Source organism: Scleropages formosus, chromosome 11, assembly GCF_900964775.1.
Source record: "Scleropages formosus chromosome 11, fSclFor1.1, whole genome shotgun sequence".
Lineage (NCBI taxonomy): Eukaryota > Metazoa > Chordata > Actinopteri > Osteoglossiformes > Osteoglossidae > Scleropages > Scleropages formosus.
The window spans coordinates 21,377,518-21,402,796 of record NC_041816.1 but is presented as its reverse complement, the minus strand read 5'-3'; the positions used below and the strand labels follow the sequence as shown (position 1 = coordinate 21,402,796).

The 25,279-nt window shown below is 40.2% G+C and overlaps 1 protein-coding gene across 2 annotated transcripts; it reads right to left on the bottom strand.

The window, feature by feature from the left end:
* Positions 1-595: 595 nt before the first annotated feature.
* On the bottom strand, positions 596-24,427 carry slc39a13 (solute carrier family 39 member 13). Of its 2 annotated transcripts, none has more exons than XM_018763143.2 (10): positions 24,280-24,427; positions 22,072-22,446; positions 17,805-17,912; positions 14,665-14,777; positions 6,917-7,081; positions 6,146-6,235; positions 5,274-5,324; positions 4,552-4,684; positions 3,504-3,603; positions 596-2,787 (listed from the first exon to the last, which is right to left on the bottom strand). In XM_018763143.2, exons 2-10 carry the CDS (start codon positions 22,397-22,399, stop codon positions 2,712-2,714), a joined length of 1,164 nt encoding a protein of 387 aa, XP_018618659.1. In that variant the 5' UTR covers positions 22,400-22,446; positions 24,280-24,427; the 3' UTR covers positions 596-2,711. The 2 variants fall into 2 exon arrangements, with proteins under 2 accessions (XP_018618659.1, XP_018618658.1); XM_018763142.2 differs by having other exon boundaries at positions 596-2,646.
* Positions 24,428-25,279: the final 852 nt, after the last annotated feature.

The following is a 25,279-nucleotide window of genomic DNA, read 5'->3' as shown; positions in this document are numbered from 1 at the left end:
ATGTGGGTCTTGCCTAAGCACATTAGACAAAGTTTTGCGCTAAGAGAAGCTCTTGTACTTCATATTAATCCTAAATGTTGTAGCTGAAAGGAATCTGGAAAACATTCAGCGATCATCAGACCTGGAAGACATGAACAGCAGCATCACAGAATCCTGCACAAGTATAGATTGTAAAGCACTGCAAATTCTAATCGATCCATATCCGATAGGGTTGCAGGATCTTGGAAAATAAGGTTTGTCAAAATGTAAATAAAGCATATTAGTATAACAATTGCAATTTGCCATACTGAAAATATAATTGACAGATGCCTGTTTTACATCTGATTAACTTCTCCAATGTAAAGCACCCCATCAGTCTATTTATGCTGCTAGTATATCATAATGTATAATACAATAAGACCTAGGTCCAGTGCATTAATATCTGGATATTTTTTTTCACCAAACATGGTAAACTTATAGGCTCCTTGTCTTAGGAAGTAAAAAACAAATAAGAAAAGCAGAAGTGAAAGAGGTGCTCACCAGGGGGTGGCAATAAAAGCTCAAGCATGTCAAAATTTATTTTTCCATTTGAAATATTTTATTGATTATGCAGACACATTTAGAGATTTTAGTATCACATATTGGTTAAAACTGGGAAAAAAATAAAATCTCTGCAATTATACCTTTAATTTTAGAGTGATAAACAATATGCTTGAAATAGCAACAGCCTGCTTTAAGTTCCGAATCCCTTATAGATGAACACAGCTATTATTTTTATTCTTTGCGGATTACATGTAGTTAAGGCACGTGTATGAAAACCTCCAAAAACTGGACTGTGTGGTGTGCTGTCTGGTTCAGCATACGATGATACAATAGTGTAGCTCGTGCATAAAGAGCATGGTAGAGCGCTCGATAGCAGATGACTAAGCTAGGAGACCCGGAGGGGAGTCGTTATGGCAACGTCACCCTACCGAAATGGACTGTGATGCAAGTGTGAACCCATAATCAATATCCTCCCCCTAGTTCCCTTATGACATTTATGCCAGCACTAGACTGTAGAAAGTAAACCATGTTACAGCAAATGCGTATATTAACTACGTGAAAAGGTGCAGCCTGGTCAACAAAGAAAACTATTTTAGTTCCATAGGATGGGCAATTGCAATTAAATAAATGAGGCATAATTTAAAAGGGATATGCTAGCTCATCACTACTACAGTCCCTTGGTTGAAAACTGAATGAACCACTGTGAAAACAGTACTTGCATAAAGCATTATGAAATATTAGTTATATTAGTGTAATTGGGATTTGTATTTGTGCAACAATCAAAATGTAATTCATCAGCTGCTGTTTACCAGAATCTGCAGTTCAAACATATTCAATTCAAAACTGTTTTAAATACACATATTTAACAACCATAAGAGAGGGAAAAAAAAAAAAATATTCCTTTAAAACCTTACTTCAGTCTGTACGAATCCAAATAGAAAAAAAACACAACTTAAGGTGCATAGGTTCGAAATCTATGAAAGACACAGAGGGAACTGCAGGAATCGGAGGTAGCCATTACATAAAGCTGTTTCAAGTCCTGTGCACCGCTATTGATAAAGACAAAACCATGGAACTGCATTCCTTGTCAGTGTCATAGGTTGCCTTTGCCTTTAAATCCTTCAACAATCAGCTTTAGAGATGCACTCGGGGTAATTGTGTTCCAAGGCTGAATCAAAGTACAAGCTGTATCCTACTCGGAGTGAATGTGTTAGACAATTCATCTTAGACGTGTGACGAACAAAGTAGAGAAAAGCAATAATAGCATTTTTGTTTATTTAAAGCTTTTCATCTCCTTAACTTACTTCAGTGGAACACATTCACACCTTCTAGTTATCTATAAAGGTATGGAGTAATACCCAGTAAAATACTTTGTTCCATGCACATGCATCAAAGCAACTCATGAGCACCTCTAATCTCATGAACGATGTTGTCAGTGGCAAATGAGATGTGAGCTCAGCTTTCCAAGTATTCTGATTCATTTAATACCACAGTGAGGCGTAACAGAAACACTTAAATATAATATGAATCCTTATAAAACAGAGCGGAAAACTACATAGCACAAAGCAAAGAATGTAACAGCTGCAAGACTGAACATGATTATGAATGCCTTCCTGACAAACCCATTACATCAATAACCGAGGCACTAGTCCTAATATTAAAATGTAGTACGTGTTAGTGTGAACATTGCAAATGAATTACTGAAAGCCTGTACTTGTACAGGAGAAGATTTGGTCCAAATGTCCATGTAGTGGTAACTGTATGTCAGAGAGAGATGAGGGATTAGGGATTAGCTTGTGAGGGTGGACCCTGCCTTTTTCTTCAGGCTGTTAAATTCAGCAGCAGTCCTGTGGGGGCTGGGTGCCACGTCGCGTTACGCTGGATGAGCAGGAAGAAGCACGCGGATTTCTATGCATGCACCACACACTCCATCAAGCTTTGTTTCCCTCCTGCTGCCCCTCTCCATCAGCCTGGAGACCTCCCGGGTCTGAAGGATGGTGCCAGAAGGGACTCAATGCGTACCATTAAAACTGAGGTCCGTGAGCCTCCGATTGTCTGTTCGATTCACCCATCAAGTCACCTTTTTGAGTCTCGGAGGTGGCAGTTCTGCTGGAGTCATTAAAGCTAGGAAAAAGAAATGTCTTTTCGGTTGTGCAGAATAGCGCACGTAGGGGAGTGGTTGTGGTGGTTCAGTCCACCACGGCTGTCATGAAGGCCATGACAGCGATGCCACAGCATAGCAACAGGATCTGCATCAGAGAGTTCCTGACAAGAGAACACAGCATTGATATAGGAAACATATGTGGTCTTTGGCTCCATATTATCTTATTTCTGACCGTTCTGTCTCTGTAGCTTCCTGAATGGCTTTTTTCTGAGTTTTCAGTGCAGGCCAAAAAAAAACCTTAACTGGTCTGATTGGTCTAAGTACATTACATAATAATTTACTTAGCCATAAAAAGGAAACGTAATCAGTGCATGTGCCAGGAAATTAGCTAAGAAATCCTGCAGGGTCAGATACTGCTGCTTGCACTGGGCTGCATGTGTTTATACTGACATCTACTTAACTTGAATTAATTAAAATTGATTAAAAAATAGCCATGACAAAAGAACGTTTTGAAAGAATAAACAGAAATAAAAGAAATGGAATTCATTCAAGCTATGAAAGATTTGCAAAATTTAAGGCTATCGTCCCCTATTGGACAGTAGTTAAACTTTGACAAAACATAAAAAGCATGAAAAGAAACGTAATAGAATAATCACAAACAGGAAGTCACGAGTTAATCCTCTTAGGGCCAAATTAGTGCTAGCAGTAGGAAAACGCTGTACCAGTTGATGCTAATTTGCAACGTCTACCTGGAGAGGGTTAAAACTATTAGTTCATAATTAACACGGTCAGGGCAAATAGCTAAATTTAGTGGTAAAATCTGTTTTGAAGCTGGAATTCCATGCTCATAACAAATGCAAACATAACACCAAATTACCTGGGGTTAGTTTCCTGTAAAAGATCTGGAACAATATTCACTAGGGCAATGTAGATGAAGCCACCAGATGTAAAAGGGAGGATCCAGGCTGTAGAATTTTCTGGATTTGATGGTGAAAGGAAAGAGAGGATTGCAACTAGCGATACAACTGCAGTACCAATCACAAAACCCCAGTGGGTAGGTTCTGTATTGCCAATTTTGTTAATATTTGTTATTAAGCTTGCGACATTTTAAGGTGTGACATACAGTAAATACGATTAAAAGATTATTTTTTTAACTGACTGCAAAAAAAAAAAATCTGCAAATGCAATTTCTTCTGACAATTGTTTTGTTTTTTGTTACAGCATTAGAAAAAGAATATATTGTCAATGCAACACATTACACACACACATATTTTCAGAACCGCTTGTCCCATACAGGGTCACGGGGAACCGGAGCCTACCCGGTAACACAGGGCGTAAGGCCGGAGGGGACACACCCGGGACGGGACGCCAGTCCGTCACAAGGCACCCCAAGCGGGACTCAAACCCCAGACCCACCGGAGAGCAGGACAGTGGTCCAACCCACTGCGCCACTGCACCCCCAAAGTAAATTACTCTGAACTCTTTCACATTTTAATATATATATATTTCTTAAATTTTAGTAGTTTCCATGCATCTTCTGTATACTAGGTATCTATTAAGCCATAAAAATAAAACTTATGTATTAAATACAAACACACTGAAAAGAGAAGGGCAGGGGGAGTGTGGTGGTGTGGTGGATTTGGCCAGGGCCTGCTATGTGACAGATCTGGAGTTCGAGTCTTGCTTGGGGTGCCTTGCGGTGGACTGGCGTCCAGTCCTGGGTGCGTCCCTGCCCTTCAGCCTTGCGCCCTGTGTTGCCAGGTTAGGCTCTAGTTTGCCGCAACCCCGTGCGGGTGTGTGAAAGCACAAGCTGATGTGCATGAGTACTTCGAGAGAAACGGTCACAGAGGGAAAAACAAGGGAGAAAAGGGGGTGGGTCTGCAGCAATACCAGTCACCTCCACACCTGGCATTTTGGAGTCTCACCTGCTCCTTTGGGGGACTGAGCACAGAGGGCAAAGCAGGCACCCAGCACCCCACCCAGGGCTGTGGACAACTGCATCTTCGCTGCCCTCCAGCGGTCGAACCCTGCCCGCAGTAAGATGGCAAAGTCCCCCACCTGAAATAACAAAAAAAAAAACAGAAACATCACAAAATAACATATCCCTTCACAGTCTCACCCTATGCCTAACCCTTATGACACACAGGACTGCTAATTCTTAGGATGAAAATGGATTCGTAACACCTATGGGGATCACCGGACTTTTATCTTTTTGAAAATAAACACTGTAAAAAGGCTACTTAACACTCAGTATTTAATTACTTCAGCATTGTTCTGCATTCACTGACCAGTGCCTCCCGTAAGGATGGGTTTCACTATTTCACACCATTTGTTACAATAAAAGTGAAGAGACAGCAGAGGGCCACGTGCAGAGAAAATAAATCTATATTTCCATTACTAGAGGCCTGAGGCCTATAGGGAACATCAAGCACTGATCCTTCCTCTTGTCTGCCATCATTTTGGAACTGAAACTTGAGGCATTCCCCCCCAGCCCTCACTTCCAACAGTGTAAATGTCAAACTCATGCAAGAAAAGATCTACAGATAACTCCAAAGTACTAAAGTAACAACTAAACAAATTAATTAAATTGTTTTCCCATGTCAAATGCGCTACAAGAAAACAAAGAGGCAGTCTAGCATTTATTTACCTCATGGGGGATTTCATGGAGGAGAATGGCAAATGTTGTCAGGATGCCAACCTACAAACACAAAAGTTAGACAAGACCTCATCAACAGCAGGTTGCTTCCGGCAAATCAATTAGGTAAGCTGCTCTGATACATGGAACCTAGGAGACACAGCGATACCAGCAGCTAATGTGGGGGTTGAGCGGAAACTACATTTCTCTTAGTTCACATTCCAGGTTTGTGCATGTGCGCAATAGCCATTTTCACTCCCAGGCTAGTGCAGATTTGACATGAATAAAAAACGAAAATGCTTTTTCTTACTCCACCACCAGTCTGAAACAGCGGTTGGTGGACAGGCATGTCAACTTGATTTAGTCTTCAGTACAAATGCACTCGGTTCCAGAGGGCTGTAAACAACTCTTATCCCCCCAAGTTCCCTGTATCCTCGCCCCTTGCACTGGTAGTGCTGTTAAACATCATCCCATGGAAAATATGTACAATGCAATGAGAGGCAATTCCATCCATTATCCACTATATTAAAACAATGTTTACCTGGAAACCCAATTCTGTGCAATTTATTCACTTTGTGTTCTGTATTCTAGTCTAGTGTTAAACCATTCACAAAATTAAACTCTTCAGAAATATACTCCTCGTAGAAATGTAAAGAATGTATTTACTATAACAAATAACTGCAACTAGTATCCAACAGAAGGAATGTCTACGCAACGCAACAAAATCCAGCCCGATCCAATCCGACTCATCCTGCTCAAGGATGACCATGATGGATTTTGTCTGTTAGCGCTCATCTACCAATCAAATGTTACCATTAAATAATATGATCGATGAGAAAATGTTCGTATTCTATTTTTAATACGATTCCAGTAGAGGTACTTACTTTTTTACTGACGAGAAAGCTCCCGGCCACTGCCAGGCCATGAGTGAAGTTGTCGATGCAGTTGGCCAGGAGGTTTAAATATCCACTTGTCTGTCAATACAAAATCTTTAAATATCCACTTGTCTGTCAGATTCAAACACTTCTCCACAACCACACCACTTGATACTAAACCAAGCACGGAATTAAACTAACTGGTGTCCCATGCTGCTTACATCACAAATTTCAGTCTCAATGGCATTTCAAGATTTGAAAGCTTTGTGAAAAAAGCCTGTCTGTGGAGTGTAATGGGACCTGGTTATATGAGTATGTCTTTCCCAGAGGGCTCTTCTGTTAAGAAGAAAACAGTACTCTGTCATGGACCACAATGCTGCCAACTGGACTGAGAAACAGATGAATTCAATGGAAGTTATTTACAGAGACTACAGCCATCTGGTCTCTGGCTCTGATGTAGGGGAAGAAACCAGGCAAGTGAGAGATGGTTATGGCAATAATTCTCCAGGTGGAGCTCATATAGCTGTGCTATACTGGAATGACCTCAGAGACAGGCCTCTTAGTTTGAAACGTGTGAACGGCTATTTTAAGGTGATACTAAGTACGATGCCTTACAATTAAAAGTTTTATTCAAAAAAAGGTAAATGCAGGTATTCCACAGAACACAAGGATCTGTTAAATATATTCTATATGGCAAAAGCATAAACCAAATGGGGGAAATAAAAAAACAATGTGGAAATCTCTACCTTATATGTGCAACAGATACAGATTTTATCTCACCTTTATTTTTTCCGCTGCGTGGGGTGAGGTTTTCTTTGGCACCGCAGCAAGATGACAGACGTCGGGACCGTGTCCATTGGTGTGTGTAGACCACGCCCCCCGGGGGATGCTCTTCTGTCCGCAACTAGACTTAGTGTGGGGACTGACTTTTGTGCACGAGCAGATCTAGGTCAGTGCAGAAATACAGACAGACTTTCTAACTATATTTCTTAAGCGAGTGGATTTGGTGAAGACAGCAGTCGTAACAGGGACAAAACATACTGTATATAATAACAACTTACAGTTAAGCAAGACTACTGTTGAGGAACCAAACTGCAAAAAACACTTGATATTTTAAGATAACAAATGTCTGTCAAAAGTTTTGAACATTTGAAAATAAAAAAAAAAACCCAAATATATTTTACATATATTTATAAACTTGCATATATAACTGCTTAATGCAAACAGATTTATGCAGAAGTGGTATAAAGAACAGAACAGTACACCCATCGTTGAATTTTTCTGCAAATATATTTAAAAAAAAAAAAAAAAAAAAGAGCATAAATGCTAGCGCTTTCTACAAAAACTTAGAGAAAAGAGACAAACGTGTATGTTAATTTTGGCAGAACAGAGCCTTTCTACACATGGGTTGTGACAGAACAATACTAACAGCTGCAGCCATCTGCAGCGAGTCATGCCCCAGAGACCCAGCGCTCGAGAAGAGGCCATATGCTCCCACACAGAAGACTCACGCAAACAACTGGAAATGCTCTTCGCAAGAAATGCCTCATTTGTCAGAGCTATTATGCTAATTTCTCACTTAATGGCACAAAAGACTTCCAACCACTCTGTGAAAATGCTGGGTTTGAGGTTGCGGGGGTATTTTATAACTGTACATTGAACACCTCATTCACAGGGGGACATGGTGGTGCAGTGGGTAAAATCAGTGCCACTGAGTGGCTTGGTGAGTGTGGGGTTTGAGTCCACCTCTGAATGTATAGAACTTGCATGTTCATCCCGATAAAACAACACCGGCAAACCACTTCCATTCCTCTCTTGCTTTGGAAAGTGTGCGTGCGGTTGCTACAAGCTGTATCTATGGATGAGTGACCCATTGTAAGAAGTGTATCTAGCAGTGTAAGTCACTGCGGTGAATAAGGTGTGTGGGCTGGTAAAACTACATAGTATCCATTGTAAGTTGCTTTGGAGAAATGTGTCTGCTAAGTGAATAAATGTAATGTACAAGCTGGCCTTGATTCCACTGCACTTCCATTCATCATCGGCACAAAAATGTAAATGTAATCAAAAAAGTCTCAATGCACTGTGATGATTAGGACAATTAGAATGGGATACATCATGATATAAAAATACTAAAGTACAAAAAAGATTATGAACACTGTGCATACCACAGGAGAGACCATTTAAGACCAGTAACCTTCCAACACATTTAGCTCCTTGTTACCGCCCCCTGGTGGCTATGAGTGTCTACTAGGCTCCTAGCTCTTGATACTGGTAAAGTCCCCTATGATGCTAGTAACTACTAGAGTATAAGACAACTCGCAAACATATGCAGTGGGAAGAATTTTAAACGTTAAATTAGTGTCTGCATCATAATCGCTATAACTACATAAAACAGTTACCATGAACAAGAGAGACACTCATTTCTTCAACTTTTCTTAGAACTCCTTAAATGTTTATTCTTCAGTGTTATATTTCTCTGTGTTGCTAACCCTAGATTCTCTATAATAGCTTGCTAATTATAATTTGTTGGCTCTTGCCTTTGTTTATAATTTAAATTTTATATAATCCTTTTGTTTTGTCCTATTTTGATGCTCTGTTTGTTGCGGCACAATATGCCATCTGGGACTATCACACCAGACTTATAACGACTTTTGCATTGTACAAATTTTGTACAAATGTACCACTGCATTCCTTGGATAAAGGTGCCAAAACACTACACAAATACTGCAAATAAAATCACTGTGTTACCAGCTGAAGAAATGTTATATTCAATATAAATGCAAAAATATGGAAACAGGAATAGACTGAAAATATAAAACCTATAACTACTGCCTTACTATACTTACAGATACAAAATACAGTATGCGCAACATACAATATGTTCAAAGAGAAACTAGACATAGACAGATATAATACTGAAACACACAGCCCAGACACTGTGAGGCACCAGAGTTGCCTGTTGCACCACTGTGCCTCCTAGCATTCATGCATTATTAACAGATGCAGACTACTATAAAATCTATTTATAATTGCTTTAATTATGGCATTAAAACAACGGATATAAATACAAAAATGTATACAAAACAGCATGAAAGGAGAATTACAAACTGAGAAGGTCAAACACTTTATACTCTATATCTGGCAGCTTCTGGCAACTATTAATACTGCTTGTCATAGCAGTATTACATCCATGATGTATGGATGAGTGACCCAGTGTAAGTAGTGTATCTAGCAGTGTAAGTCACCACGGTGAATAAGGTGTGTGGGCTCATAACACTACATAGAGTTCATTGGAGGTTGCTTTGGAGAAAAGTGTCTGCTAGATAAACAGATAAATGGAAATGTAAATAGCAGCATTAGGAATCAGATGTGGAAAACTTGAGGGGACAAGGTAATGGTCTCATTTAAATAGCTATAATGTAAGAGAGAATGTTTTGACAGTGAGAATGGTTATGCACCACTCAACACTCCCAATATATTTTCCTTGAATGCCTACCTGGTACATTATAGTATAAAGCAGGGCTTTCTATATCAGGGCTCTTTAAGTGGAGGCATGCAGGCCAAATTCAGTCCGCAAATAATTTATCTTTAATTTTTAACAATCGAAATCAGCTAAAGTGCAATTATCACTGCAAAAAAGCAGTTTCTGGACATAAATGTACCCTGTCCAAATTCCTCAAATAGGAAACAGCTTGTGCTCTTTGCGCTGCCCCTTCTGTCAGATCCCGCTTCTACGATTCTGACATGCGTGCTCAGAAGCTTGACAAAATCGCAAGAATCTGCACTATTCTGCCTCATTTATATACATTTACATTTATTCATGTAGCAGAGGCTTTTCTTCAACGCAACATACATGTCACAGAAAAAACAATGTGTGCATTATATCAGCAGAAAGAGACTTAGATGCAGATGTGCGATTCAAAAGCAGTTAGTTTCACGCACGAGTAGCTGCATAAAAGTTTATCCGAATGTTGACGGTTCCTAATCACATTCCTAATAATTCTTTTTTAAACATTTACATGACACTACACAGGTAGCTGCGTGAAGGTTTATGACCTCAAGAGTGATGTTATATAGTTATGATCTAAAAGTTATAGAGCATGAATATTTACACATTACGTGAACTTAAGAGACCATGGGAGAAGTGAGTGCAGAAGAGGTGAGTTGTGGACAGAGATTCAGCAGTTCTGAGTGAGGGGGGAGGTCGTTCCACCACATCGAGGCAGAGAAAGAACCGAGAACCTTCGTGCTTTTGGATCTTTTGTGCATGGGACCACCAAGCGGGCAGAGGTGGAGGAGAGTAGCAGTCTGGTAGGGGGGTGTAGTGGATGATCAAGTCTTGTAGATAGCTGGGAGCAGTTCCATTTATGCTTTTGTAGACCACAACCAGAGTCTTGAATTTGATCCGGGCAGCTACAGGAAGGCAATGCAGGGAGACGAGAGCCTCTTTGCTAGTTAGTTAATTTCTCCAAAAACAGCCAAAAATGTCTCTCACTATGAAAATAGACAGTTTAATAATTTTTGGACTGAGCAATATCTACTTGCAAATACTGAAACAAAAGCAGCGTTTGGTTCGTATCAAGGTCCGGTTAAGCCCAGCGGGTTTGCTACATTGTATATGTGCGAGTCAAGCTTTCTGCAAATGAACGCAATAAAAACAAACATTTATTCCCCCATACATCAGTGTCTACAGAACACTGACTGATAGATACATACCTTGAGCGAAAGAGATACAGCAGACATAAAAAGAGAATGAAATCAACTGACAGGCTCATTTTTATGGAACCCGTGCTGCTGCGGGTATGTTGTTTCCTTAAATGAAAACTGATTATAAAAAATGTGAATATGAAAAAAGACTAACGAAAAGCAACATACCAAGGGCGTGACAGTCCAACCCATTGTGTTACACTTAAATCCCTTAGCACCATCCCTTAGTGCATTTTTCAAGATGCTATACTAAGTGCTAAGTACTAGGTTGTGTGTGCATGATTCATATCAATTTAAATATCAATATAACTCAAACACCCTTGACAAACAGTATTATCCTTAGTGTTGCTCTTCTTTTGATGTAAGTGCTGAGATCTGAGAATTGCTCAGAAAATGTTTGGCCCTCCCTACATTTTATAATCTGTCCCTCATGAGAATGTAGTTGAAGAACCCTGGTCTCTGTCTTTAGGCTCATTGCACAATGGATGCCTGTCTAAGTAAATCAGTACCAAAGAGCTTAATATAGTCATATTTCAGGTAAAGTCACAGTATGGTTCAGTTGAAAATGGACCTTCGAACACACCTATGATTAACAGGTTAACTTAAATCAAGCTAAAACTAACCTACATCTACGTGTACTTCAATGCATAAGTGCCAAAACACAAACTCATCACTCCTATCCCACATTAAACGCTGACTCACAAAAGACTTCACCACACCCATGCCTTTCTTTTTTCCCCAACCATCGCAGACAAGCAGACTTCCCAGTCCTTTTTCAGTCCAACCATTTATATTTAGCCCGTGGAATAAAATGCAAAGGAAAATTCCTTTTTATAATGTGGCCTGGAAACTCTTACTGTCCATCCGCACAGCAGAGACAGTCCACATAATTCAAAGTTGCTAAGTGTACAACGTTAGACTTTCTGGGAAGTAAAAAACTATTATTGACAGGTTCTGCGCATACACGACCCCCAATCATCTTAGTGCTATCAAAAAGACAGCAATACTACAAGTACATTTATCCTTTGTCAATATGAATTTGTTGCCGAAAACTGATCAAATGCTTAAACGAAATGATTAACGAGAAAATTAAAGCACGATGTTGCAAAAAAGCATACAAAACGCTCGAGCGGCCGAGAACGACCACGGCGTGCCAGAAAATAGCTAAGATGATGGGTCTGCAGTTCCCGGAATGCGTTGCCTTAGTCTCTTTCCCACACAGCTGCTTGGCGCAATTTTGAAATGCGGTCTCAGGTTATCATGACAGTTCAAATGTTGAGGGCCCGCTCCCGGTGTAGCAAACCGGATATAAGAAAATCCGGAGAGAACAATAATAAGCGGTTTTAATAACTGTGGATACGTGAACAACCAGATATCGGGAGATGGAATAACAAGGGACGAGTTTATGCTGTAACAATAAGACAGAGATTCTATTTACCGTAATAATAACACAGTAGAAACCAGAATGAGCACTACCTTGCGAGCAGGTTTTTATATTTCTCCGAGATGTACGTCGCATTGGAGAAAAGCGCCCGCTAAACGAATAAAGGTAAACGGAAACGTAAGCAGGCAGCACAAAGAACCGCAAAATACAGCTTTGCATAAACGAGCCAAGTTTTTCCCCCATCAGGAGAGACAAATGAGATAAAGAGTATCTTAACTATCGCCTTGCGTGCATGACGTGCGTGCAAAAAACAGCTACGGCATTTTTCCACTCGTCAAATGTTCTGTCTTTACTTTAACCTGAGGAAGTATAATCAAGCTACGCCGCAGCGACACACTCAAGCCTGCGCGGCGGCGGCGGCAGCAGTAGCGACCGCCTAACGACCGATGCTATAAATAGCCCGGCAGAGTTAATGCCTGGACACCAGTCACCAGCAGCAGCTGGAAAGAGGTTGGTGCCTGCAAGGCCCATCAATCACAGCGTTTCGCGGAGCCAGTGGGTGGACACAAGTGCACTTCCTGCTCAATGCAGAGGACAGATTAAGGATTGCTGAATATGAGTCATTCACAAGAAGCATTACTTGTTATTAAAGGAGTCCAGGACTGGAAAATGAGGATGAAATGACTCCTTCCTATGCAAGAGATATTGCTTCAGTGAAGATATTTTCTCATGGCGCTTAATTAGAAATTACAACCATCTCAGCAGGTAAACTGAAACAGGTTACTTGCATTTACTTTTCTTCATTTTGCTGGCACTTACCTCTATCTATCTTAAGGAATTTCCAATTATTTATCCATTTACACAGCTGTGTGTGTGCGCGTGTGTGTTTGTTTGTTTTCCAGCAGGGGGGCGTGGTGGTGCAGCAGGCTTGGCCAGGTCCGGGGTTCCAGTCCCCGCTTAGGGTGCCTTGTGATGGACTGGCGTCCCGTCCAGGGTCTGTCCCCTCCCCCTCCAGCCTTATGCCCCGTGTTGCCGGGTTAGGCCCCCGGTTCACCGACAAGCACCTTCAGCCGGCTCGCTTTTCCCTCTTACCGAAGCAATTTAGGGCAATTACTTTACTTGAAAGTACTACGACATGAGGTGGGACTCAAACCTGGGCCCACTGAGTACATGGTGCCAACACTTGGTATTTCAGTGCTACCTGATGACGGTACCAATCTACAAAGTACTCAGTTCATTATATGCCATGCGCTTCAGACTAATTTAGTTACAAGGCAGTCTGTCTCAGTAAAGGAAGTATTTATTTTCATTCTAAAAATATCATACCACTGGACAAGATCCGAACGAAACCGCGGGATATCTTTTGAGAGACTTGCATGGCCCGTCTCTGGGTGTGCTGAACCAGAGAATAAGAGCCCCCACATGTGATCCTGAGCACTCCTCTGCCTTTCCAATTGGTCACACAAAATGCAGGGGAGAGCAGCGCACCGCAGCGCCTTTCAAAGTGACAAGCGCTACAGCTTTTCCCCGGAGGTATTTATTTCCTGTCCCTGGCCTTCAAAGAGCCCACGCTTAATATTCAAAGCCAATCCCCACCTCAAATATCGGCATGAAAAACTGCTTTGCCGGTTACAAAAGAAAGGACGAGGAACGATCAGTAAGTGCGGAGGGAATCCGAAGCTATCGGGAAAACTTGTGCCTGGAAGCAAGAGATACTCGGAGCGTTGCGCAGACAAGCCGTGGCAGGTCTCGCTCCTGAATGTGCCTGAATTAGCGCGCGTCTCTCCTTGCGTAACACTGCCAGCTTGTCTTGAACAATTTGCACCCGTGCCGCATTTGAGCAAAGCAGACAGCTCAGGGGCCGCATTTCAGCGTATCTGACATACTGGAGGCTGCGTGGATAGAGGCTGCGTTTCAGCGCACCGTATGTGTTAGAGGCAGTGTTGGAAAACACACTGATGCGCTAAAAGGCTGTGTTTACTTCTCACATGTCAGAGGCTGGAATTCAGTGCACTGGACAGATCAGAGACTGTATTCGTTCAAACGGGTCTGACAGGCTTAAGTCCATACGGAGGTGTGACCTGCAGTGAGAGTGGAGGTGTCTGGAAGAACTACGGTAAAATGGGTCATCAGGGGGAGCGCACAGCAAGCGCTTGCATATATTTATACTCTAAAAAAAAAAAAAACGTCAGTCTACAAAAAAAAACAGCAGCCTAAGCATTCCAATCCTCCACAGCAAGACGGTAATAGGAGGGAGTGCAGAAGTACGTTTCTCTGCGAGCACCTTTTCTTAACCTTGAGAAATAAAATCAACAAAGTGTGATGTAGCTCGCAGGGTGAAAATCAAACTCAAAGCCAAAGGCCACTTAGTCGAATGTAAGACTGGGCAACAGACAAGTCTTCGGAAAGACAGAACCGGTGGCAGTCTGGGACTTACCGAGGTCTCGTCTTGGCCATCCTCATCTGGGAACATCTTCTCCAGGAAGAGGAAAGAAAACATGCCCACAATGACCCACAGGCCCTGGGTCCGGTGGTGTCGATGGCCCCTTTCTGCAGGAGAGACACAAGGACTTGGAGACCAAAGGCAGCCAAAAAGCTGAACAACTCCCCTAAATCATGCACACCACAGCTCTTCATGTGGTTCCCGTGGGGCAAGCCTGGCCAAAAAATAATTTTTATCCAGCCTACAGCTGACTCTGAAAAATAAAAATTAAAATCTATTCATCATTGCAAAAAAAGCCGTTTGTGAACAAAAATTCACCCAGTTCAAATTCCTCAAATAGAAAATGGCCTTTGGGCAGCACAGTGCCGTAGCAAGTTGCACCGCCGCCTCACGAAACCTAGGTTCGAATAGACATAGGTTCGAATCTGGCCCAGTATGTGTGCATTTTGCATGTTCCTCTCGTGTCTGCAGGGTTTCCTCTGGGTGCTCCAGTTTCCTCGCACAGTCCAAAGACATATAGTTCAGGTGGACTGAAGACGCTGAACTGTCTGTTGAATGTGAGCGTGTGCACGTGTGGCCACCCTGCGATGGACCGGTGTCCCGTCCAGGGTGTACCCTTCCTCTGCTTTGCACCCAATGACTCTGGGATAGGCTCTAGACCCCCATGACCCTGATCAGGACAAGCAGTTAATGAAAAGTGATGGATGGACACGGCTTTTGCTCTTTGCCCTGTCCCCTGTTGACAGATGCTACCCAGATGCTCGTCACGCGTGCTGCAAAGCCTGACAAAATCATGAAATTCCGTACTGTTCCGCCTCTTTGCTAGTTAGTAAACTATTCCAAAAACAGTCAAAAATGTCCCTCCCTTCCAAAAAGAAGAGAAAAGCTGACAATGAAAAAACTAAAACTAAATACTAAAATATCTGTAAATATACATGTGAGTTAAGCTTTTTCATATGAATGCAATAAAAATGAACCCCCCCCCCCAAATAAGGGTACCCACCTTCATCAGTGTTTATGGATTGCTTTGTTTCTTGAGCATAACTTTACAGCTCTTGCTATGTGCAGTAAGTGCAATTTTAGCCATCAGAAGACAAATAGAGCACTGGCAGTTAGATGTGTACCTTATGTAAACAACATAAATCAGAAGAGAATGAAGGTCAACTAAGATAGGTACATTTAGTTATGTAATCTATGCTAAAGATGGATATGTTCTGTCCTCTTAAAATGAAAAGTGATTGTTACAAATGTAATTATTAAAAAAAGTAACAAAAACTGAAAGCTTTAATAAAATCTAACAAATTAAAATATATCATTGACTTTCTGGAATATCATTACCTCAGAAGCACATGCTGTATACATATATGCAGTATGAGTATGTAATGACAACGTATTTCTGCATCATCACTAACTGTCAGTGTTAGTGTAGAGTGAAATAGTGCTCAATTATTATGTTTTCTGACATCTTTATTAAGCCGATGAATACAGTATTGGAATCCATCCATCCTTTTCCAATAACTGCTTGTCCTTGGGTTGCGGTGATCCGGAGTCTAGAATCATTGGGCGTATCGTTGAGGGAGACTACACCTTGGATGGGACACCAGCGCATCGCGGGTATTGCTTAGCAATATAGTATAGTAAACCACATCCAACTTATCCTACCATATATGCGCTATATTTTAGACTTATGCTTAAAAATATGTAGAATACAATGTAATAAAAAACAGTCTCTTAAATAATGTCACACATATCTTTTAGACGCGCATACTGATTTCCTGGTATATCAACATCTCATAAGTGCTTGTATAGCATTTTGTCCATTACAACAGTATTTTGTTGCATCTATAGTCCAGGTTAACATTAAAGTGAAACGGTGAAAAATTATTCCTCTTTTCTTGAGCTGAAACCTTATTTATATATATAGTAAAGCAAGTCCAACTTTCTATAGTATTTACTATATTCTCTATGTAGGACTGCACATACATATAGTACAGTAAAAAAAGCATACAAAATAATATATTTTATATACACACACACACACACACAGCATTCATCTTAGAAATCCAAATAGAATTATATTAATCACTGACTTCCTGGTTTATCATTATCTCAAAAGAACTTCAATAATACTGTGTCTACAGTTTGTTGCTGTGCAATAAAATCTACATGCATGTGCGCGCACGCGCGCGCATGCGCGCGCACACACACACACACACACACACACACACACACACACACACACACACACACACACACACACAGAAACCGCTTGTCCCAAGCAGGATCGCAGCAAACCAGAGTCTAACCCAGCAACACAGGGCGCGAGGCTGGAGGGGACACACCCAGGACGGGGCGCCAGTCCATCACAAGGCACCCCAAGCAGGACTTGAACCACAGACCCGCCAGAGAGGAGGACCCAGCCAAACCCGCCGCGCCACTGCACCCCCTCAATAAAATCTAACAAATTAAAATATATCATTGACTTTCTGGAATATCATCAACTCATAAGCACATATATACTGTATATATTCAGTACTGTGTCTGTAATGACAGCATATTTCTGCATCATCAAGTATCAACATCATTAGTGTGAAATAGCATTCAGTTATTTTAAGCTACACCTTTATTAAGCACAGATGTATGTGTTAATGTCATTTTTGAGAAAAAGTGTAAAAGTACTGGTTTTCCATCTGACGTCTTAATTTAGCTGTTGTATATACAACTTAGTCGCCTTGAACTTACTGCAGGCGCTACAGATCATATACATTAGTTAACATACTGAAAATGTGCACGTAAGAGTGTAAGAAATATGTTGTATAAAGCAATGTAATGTAAATCTGTAATATACCCAACAGACCTTTTGCATCGGATGGCAACAAAAGAAAGGTTTGTCTCCACCTCATTTCTTTTTTTTTTTTTTTTTAAACTTTGCTATTCTGAGACCCAGTTCAAACACCCAGGAGTACATCCGAGTTGTTAAGTACACAGCCAGAGGAAGAGATCCATTACAGCACAGTTAATTTATGCTGTACACCTGTTTCTCCAGCAAGGAACTGGGTAAAGGGAGAGGCAACGGGAAAGCGAGCAGAGAGCGCTGAGCCAGAAGAAACAGGATGGGGTTGGTGGCCACTTACCGGGGCTGCAGGAGTAGGCCCACGCCTCTGGAAGCAGGTGGAGGAACACATCCCCCAGGAGACCCCCAATGGCAAAACTCAGCAGCTGCTTCAGCTTCTGGCAGCCAGCTAGAGGCAAGAACAAGGCGGCAAAGGCATATGAACATAACCGTGCAACGGCTGGCAAGAGAGAATCTCTGTTTTGACTGAATTCAATATACAAGCTTGTGCATCTTCGCAGAAGGAGACAATGAACACAACTTTGGATCCAACTCAGAATGCCAGGAGCAGTAAGCTGCTGTTTTAGAAGAATGCTACTTTTTACACTTATTCATATGGCTCATCCTTTTTTCCAGTGACATCATTTTTTTTTTTTTTAACCCATGTACACAGCAGGGTATTTTCACTGCAGAAATTCAGCACAACTACTTCGTTGAAGGATAGCACGGCAATGGCAGAAATAAGGTTTTGAAACAGCAACCTCCATGTCAGAATCATTAATGTCTACGTTATCGGCTAGGGCAGCTGTCGAGGCACGAGTACTCCGTCGTCATCTGCTAACTTTCACAGACACATGCATGCATAAACTGGAAAAACACATTAAAATTCATACAATAAATTGCGATCCCATTTTCAATTTTGAAATTTCATTTAAATCCAAAATATGCTTCCAGACTACTGAATACTGTATTATGTACATAGATAAGTATGTTTATTTTAAACGTACACAGAAATGACCAAGAAAAATGTGCGAGCCTAAAAAGATGTTTAAAAATAGCTTGCGTCATGGAAATGTCTGCATCATCGGAGAATAAAAAGAAATTTGTATGTCAGACATTTGCGCAGCGTTTGTTTAAAGCTGCCGTTTGGTTCTTTCAGGCCTGTTATCACGATTATGCCCTGCTGTCAATGAAAAGCCAATCCTGGTGTTTATTAACTGGCCACGTGTGTTCTGTGCGTGTTCAATTGTTCAGTGGTGGGTTCGTCGTGAGCTTTACCTATTCACTGGCAAGGAAGGCTGGGGATTTATATAGAGCTACAATAGACAAACACTGGATATCAGTGTTTCTCCTACTATTTAAATGGTGGCTCAGCAATGCTCTTAAGTCACTGCTGTTTTGTGACTATCAGCCAAATATGTGTGATGTACAGAGTTTACCATCAATGCACTGACCTTAGTGAGAAGACGGAGTATCTGTTGATGGTAAAAGAACCTGATATTTAATGTACCTTGTGAGGAAAAGAGATCAAGGAAGTTCCCACACAATGGAATCCAAGCGGATTATGTTTATGTTTCATGTTAACAGGATCTGTATTATACATGTTTTCTGTTTCTTCTTATCAACACACTGCTCTGTATCAAACCCAAACCCCTTATCTATGACACAATTATCTTTGCTCTGAAGGTTAAAAGAATTTCAGTACAGTTTTTCATATTTTTAAACAGAAATTCTGTGAAATTCAAGCCTTTTCAATTTTCAACTTTTAGCACCAGTTAAGAGGCACAGATTTACATTTTGCAAATGAAGAATGTCAGAATTCAGCCTGTTCCTTTTCACTGGGGGCACTTTCTTTTTATTCTTGCATCAAATGGTTGCCAGTCAAATCAATTATAGACAATTATCCCATCACCCCTGATTTCAGCATTCAAGTTGGTGCCACTGTAATTTGCCCTTACTCAAGGCACCCTGCAGAATGAAATGAATTCATACATAAAAGTAAACTGAACGACAGTAGCAGTTTGTAAAGTGCATCACTCATCAAATTTGCCAGCACTTGCTAGCAAGTAGCAACCATGTTCCACCAGCAAAACACAGATATAGGCATCAGAAACCATGTATCTAGCAAGCAAAATATATTAAGATATATTTGTCTATACTTGCAGCAAACATAAACTGAGCCCTAAAAAGACAGAGATATCAGAACTGTTGTTTTGCAGAAAACCGAGCTGTCTTTTGGATCTGGACACGTTCAGGACTTTTTAACTTTGTTCACTACAAATACATTTACATTTATTCATTTAGCAGATGCTTTTCTCCAAAATGACATACATCTCATAGAAAATGCAATGTGCCCATTACATTAGCAGAAAGAGACACAGATGCAGATGTATGATACTTAAGTATAGTCTTAAGTAAATCGTAGTAAGTCTTAAATATAAACAAAATTTTCTTGAAAGAATGCAAAGTTACTCAATTCCTACGATTTTGAACGACAGTTTCTGGAAAAATTTATAAATGATAAGCTTGACCCTACTGAAGTCTAACAAAAACTAACTAAAAAGGTAATACATGACATTACTATGTTGTATTGTGTCTATTACTTGTGGATTCCTTTTACCACAAGCAATACAGCACCACCAATTCCATTTGCTTCCTACCCCAAAATCACTATGTTTCTGCACAGAGACATGGAAAAAAATGCATATGGGATCATTCTGATATGCATGATGACTAGACAAGAAACTATAAGAGATAATGCAATTTCATAATTGCAATAAGAGATACAAGAGAGAAGAGAAAAACAAAAAAGATAATGCAATTCCATAAAAGAGGAAACGGGGAACGTGAAAGTCAAAACAGAACAATATTGATGGTCATTATGAGAGGTTGAATAACAAAATATCTGGGCCACATACATAATTAGTAAATGTAAACTTAAGCTCCATCATGTGGGTCTCACAAATGCTGACATCACACACCTCTGACTAAAAACACTATCCATTTTTTCACACAGGTACAGAGCTTCTCCTTCTGAATGGAAATATTGCAAATATCTGTGAATTGCTGATTATAAGCATTTCAATGACTGGAAATTACACAAATACACTGACAATAGCACAAGCTCCTATAATTTAAATATATGGCAAATTCAAATAGATTAAGATACCATGGATTGCTTCTGTGCTGGACTTCAGGAAGCGTAATCCATTTCTTGATTTAATTAAATATACGTTTTTTGAAAGGCAAAGGTTCAGTGGGTTAATTCTTACACTGAAGAGTGCATTTAAGATGATTCAACTTGATTTCTTATCATACTCCTTAATTTCATCAGTAACACAGTGGAATCAGTGGGGGTCTAATGAAGAACGATCCTATTCTGTCAATTTATTATTTAAAAAATAAAGAATAGACTACCTTATGATCAAACCACACAAAAAAAGTGAGGGCAGAGTATGAAAAAATGCGGTGAACTCTCTATTATCACGAACAGTATCAACATTTTAATGTAGAATTTCAGTAAGTCTACAGCTTTTCAAGAATTACTGTTTTGCACAAACAGTTGGCCATTCGTACCATCTAAGTGTTTCTTTTTATTACTTTCTGTATAAATAAATGAGGAAACTAATTTTTCATATCAAAATCTTTTTTTTAAAAAAAAAAAAAAAAAGCTTCAGAAGAAGAAAAATACAATCAATCAATCACATAACAACAACCTTTAAACATCAAAATCCAGAAAAGAACAGATAATGAAAAGTATGCTGGAAATAGTGCTGACACAGTCATTCAGTGTGAATGACAAAGATTATTCAACCAACATCTTTCTCTAAGCGACTTACAATATGAGGCTTGTGCAACAAGCAACTTGTTGATTGGCTCATTTATCAAGTAGGGTCTTCTTACTGTATCAATACAGGGTAAATAACTTTATCAAGCATAGAACAGCAGGAGATGAATCCAAACTGGGAACTTTCAGATTACAAAGCAAAGGCTTTAAATGTTAATCCTATTCGTTGACCTATACTAAACCAATAATTTGGTTTTTTTTACTGTGGAATCCATCATTAAAAATCTGAAACGCAAAGCATTTATATATTCAAAAAACAGAACTCTGAAATCATCTTTGATTTGTAAAGCCTTATGATGACCTTTATCCTTATTTCTGAACATTTATCAAATAACTGTCTATATTAGTCACATGCGGGCCTTCTCAAGCATTATGTAGAGAATCCTTCTTTTTGTTGTGTTACACTGTGGCAAAGACATCTTTGGTTTCCATTTCATGCCCGTGGATGAATAGCAAAACATGGCACAGCAGGTAATGGAGGTAACTCACACCTCCTTGGCTGTGGATTTGGAATCACATGCATTTCACACGGATTGGTGAGTCTAAATTGCCTGTAGCGTGTGTCTTAAACGGTGTGTTGTGTAAATGGTTTTACATCACTCAGGATAACATATCCAGAGAGAGCTACAGGTACAGCCACACAAAACCGGCAAAAATTCCCATTCTATGTGAGCACCAGTACCAGGCCTGGCTGTACACCTCACTTAGTTTGGCTTCCTACCTTCAGTCTTCAAGGCAGCTCCTGCCTCGATGGGGATCACTAGAAGGGGGAAAATCCCGCTGAGCCCAACAATAATGGAACCGATAAGGGAGCAGAGAAAGGCTTCTCCCTTCTCGCCGACAAACAGTTCCGATAGGGCTCGGAGTCCCAGTAGCTCCTCGACAAACCAGGTACCCGAGCCTGCTGCAGCTGCCTGCATCACAGCAGCGTGGGACATCTTTTTAGCGTTGGCACGGTGGCTAGACGTCGCCGAGGAAAGACACGATAGGGCAGCAAAGCTGAGCAACAGAGCTAAACCCCAGCCAGGGCTCCAAGCTCGCAGTCTCATGGTTTCTTTAGGGTGGGTGGCATACACAGTCAGCACAGACCTGGGCACTGCAACAAAAGAGTACAACACACAAGTGTCAAGTTTCACTTCCTTCCAGCCATGAAAAAAAACTGCACCTTATGCATACAAACCTCAAAAGGATCCTACTTTTGAGCAGCATTAATAACACTACTGTTGCTATCAGTACTAATTGTCAATACATACTTCATTATGAGGATGAATGAATAAATGAGAACTAAACCTTGAAGGAAACTGAAGGAGGCCACATTGGCACACAAGCTGACAATAGGTAAAAAAGGCAAAAAAAAAAAAAAAAAGTAAGTGACAGAACCTGGACAAAGACTGGAATCACAGTAGTCTAGTAAATAAAGAATTATGCACATGTAGAAAAAAGCAATAAAGGCAGTACGGAGGAAGCTTTATTTTGTACTTACGAACCTTATCGTGTACTATTTTGGAAAATACTGCACCAAAATAACACACCTAAGATGTGTTATGTGCCTAATAAGCCATAAATTTCTACTATAAGTGGCAACTTTTTTAGGGTAAAAAGCAGAGAAAAATAATGATTTTGAGGGACTCTGACAATTACTAATATAATTACTTATATGCTTAGCACAGATTTTTGCTGCATTCCATTAAATTGTATACATACAGATACAAAAGGTAAGATTTGCTGTTAATTCCTACATTTATTGATTTAGCGAACCCTTCTGTAAAAAGCCACTTATACATTAATAGCTCAGCGCATTAGGGGCTGCAGGTGGTATAGCGGTTAAGGTTCCCAATTCAACAGAATCCCATTCCTTCAGCAGTACCCTTTAAAGTACTCAAGGTACTTTCCTTGTACCGCTACAAATACCGTGGTGTATAAGCGGAAGGATAATCAACTTTACAATGATTTCAGTGTAAGCTGTCTGGGACAGAGATGTCAATTAAGTAAAGGTTTATAATTAAACTGAAGTAAGAGTGGCCACAAGAAGTGGGTCGGGTAACTAAGCCTCCAGGGAGCTTCGCCTGGCATCCACATTCCAAAGTGACTTCTACACAATTTAACATCTCAACTCAACCACTCAAGAAAAGAAATGGGGGGGGGGGAAAAAAAAAAAAAAAAAAAAAAAAACATTCTGGAGCTTTAGGCGAATCAGGACTTACACGTAGCGGCAGCATGAAGAATAGGGGAGAGAAATCACATTTTATTTCATCATAATGATACAAAGTGTTTTTCAAGGTTATTAAAATTTCTTCTAGCATCGGAAACTAACTTGTGGAAACGTAAATATAACTCTCTGTCCCCAAAAGACTGCAGCCCATTACATCATGTGAATAACTTAGCCTTTTGACACAGTTCCATCCATCCTGCAACACGCACTGCTTTATATTATTTATTGCACATCATCATGCAATTTAACAAGTCTCAGTACACTGAATGCATGAATATTTCCGAAGTAAAAAATTTCAATTGGATTAAGAAACAAAATTAGCGTCGAAACTGTGGCACGTCGTGTTGAAATGTGCGGCTCGAATATTAAGCGAATAACAATACTTCTCAGTACTTACTTTAAAAAAAAACTTTAGTAGGAAGTAGTTTCAAGTTTGTGTCAAACAAGTAAGCCTGGGCTGCTAAAATGTTTGCAACAGTCTTTGCTTTCAGTTTCAAAAAGCTTGATATTATTATTGTTATTATTATTATTAAAATAATAATAATGTACATAAAAAAAGATCGATGAAGCACATGATTCGAATCACTCACTCACTGAATAACTACCCTCGGGCGGTACCGCTAGAACAAAGTTGCCAAACATAAGATGACGGCTTTTAAATTGCAGACGACAGGTAATCGCTAATATTCGCATAATTATTATAATAAGGCGGTTTACCAAGCTCAGATTGCTGCCGCTTTCTCTCCGCAGTGTCCCTGCCATCCGACCCCGGTCTCGGCGCTGCTGAGTTGGACGCTTCAGCTGATGCGGCAGCTGCAAGGAGAGCGCAATTCCGCACGTAGCCTCTCCACCAGCCACGTCTCCGCGGTTGGAACTACCTTGGGGAAACTTGGGGGACGAAATAAAACGAAACACACATCCGGTACGCAGCGCGCATTAGACACTGAACGAGTTTGCTTCCTTTTTGCCAAGTCCTAGAAACTTCTACCGGTTTCGCGAACGCGGTTTCTGCTCTTACGAAGCAGCGTTCAGGAACTTGTTTCGCTTTAGCCAAAAAAAGTTTATATTGTTATTGGGAGTGAGGGAAATTATTGAAATGATGCTTCTATTCAGATTTTAATTGAAAAAAAAATCCAGTGTAACTCTAACGTTTTCCGCTATTGAACTTAAGTGTTTTCATTCAATTACAATTCCCAAGCCAAGTAGTTTCACGTTATCGGAAAATTTAATTATGATTCTTCATTTACATTTAGTTAAATATTCGTATGACCTAGGCTATTCCAACCGCCACGTTAGCATAGCCTCTTAATTTTATCTGTTCGGATGGATCATTAAAAGAAAATAAAGAGAGTTTTGTGGTTTCTTGACAGCTGAACAAGTTACAAACGAATGCAACTTACTGTAATAAAAATAATTAAACATATAGTAAAGTTGATTCAAGGCAGATTATGGCTTTTTGTTCTCAATCATTCTCAATAAAGTCATTAAACATTTCAATATCAAAAAATGAGTGAACCTTTTGTGGTCAAGTAATGCAGTAAGTGCCTGCTGTATACAAAATAACTTGAAAATACAAGTAAATAATGTTAAGAGTAAAAAAAAATACGTATAATAATGCTACAATACAGTAAAATTATGACATAATTTTCAAAATGTTGGTTTCACGTGGGTCACGTGATTAATTTCCAAAGATCTGCTGTTCAAGTGAATTTTCCTG

Excerpts from the sequence above, each read along its gene's own strand:
- slc39a13 (XM_018763142.2), bottom strand. The coding sequence starts at position 22,399 with ATGAGACTGCGAGCTTGGAGCCCTGGCTGGGGTTTAGCTCTGTTGCTC. Across the intron at positions 17,913-22,071 it reads AGCTGCCTTGAAGACTGAAG|CTGGCTGCCAGAAGCTGAAG; the intron begins GTAGGAAGCCAA and ends TCTTGCCTCTAG. Across the intron at positions 3,604-4,551 it reads TCAGTCCCCCAAAGGAGCAG|AAAATTCTACAGCCTGGATC; the intron begins GTGAGACTCCAA and ends CATCAAATCCAG.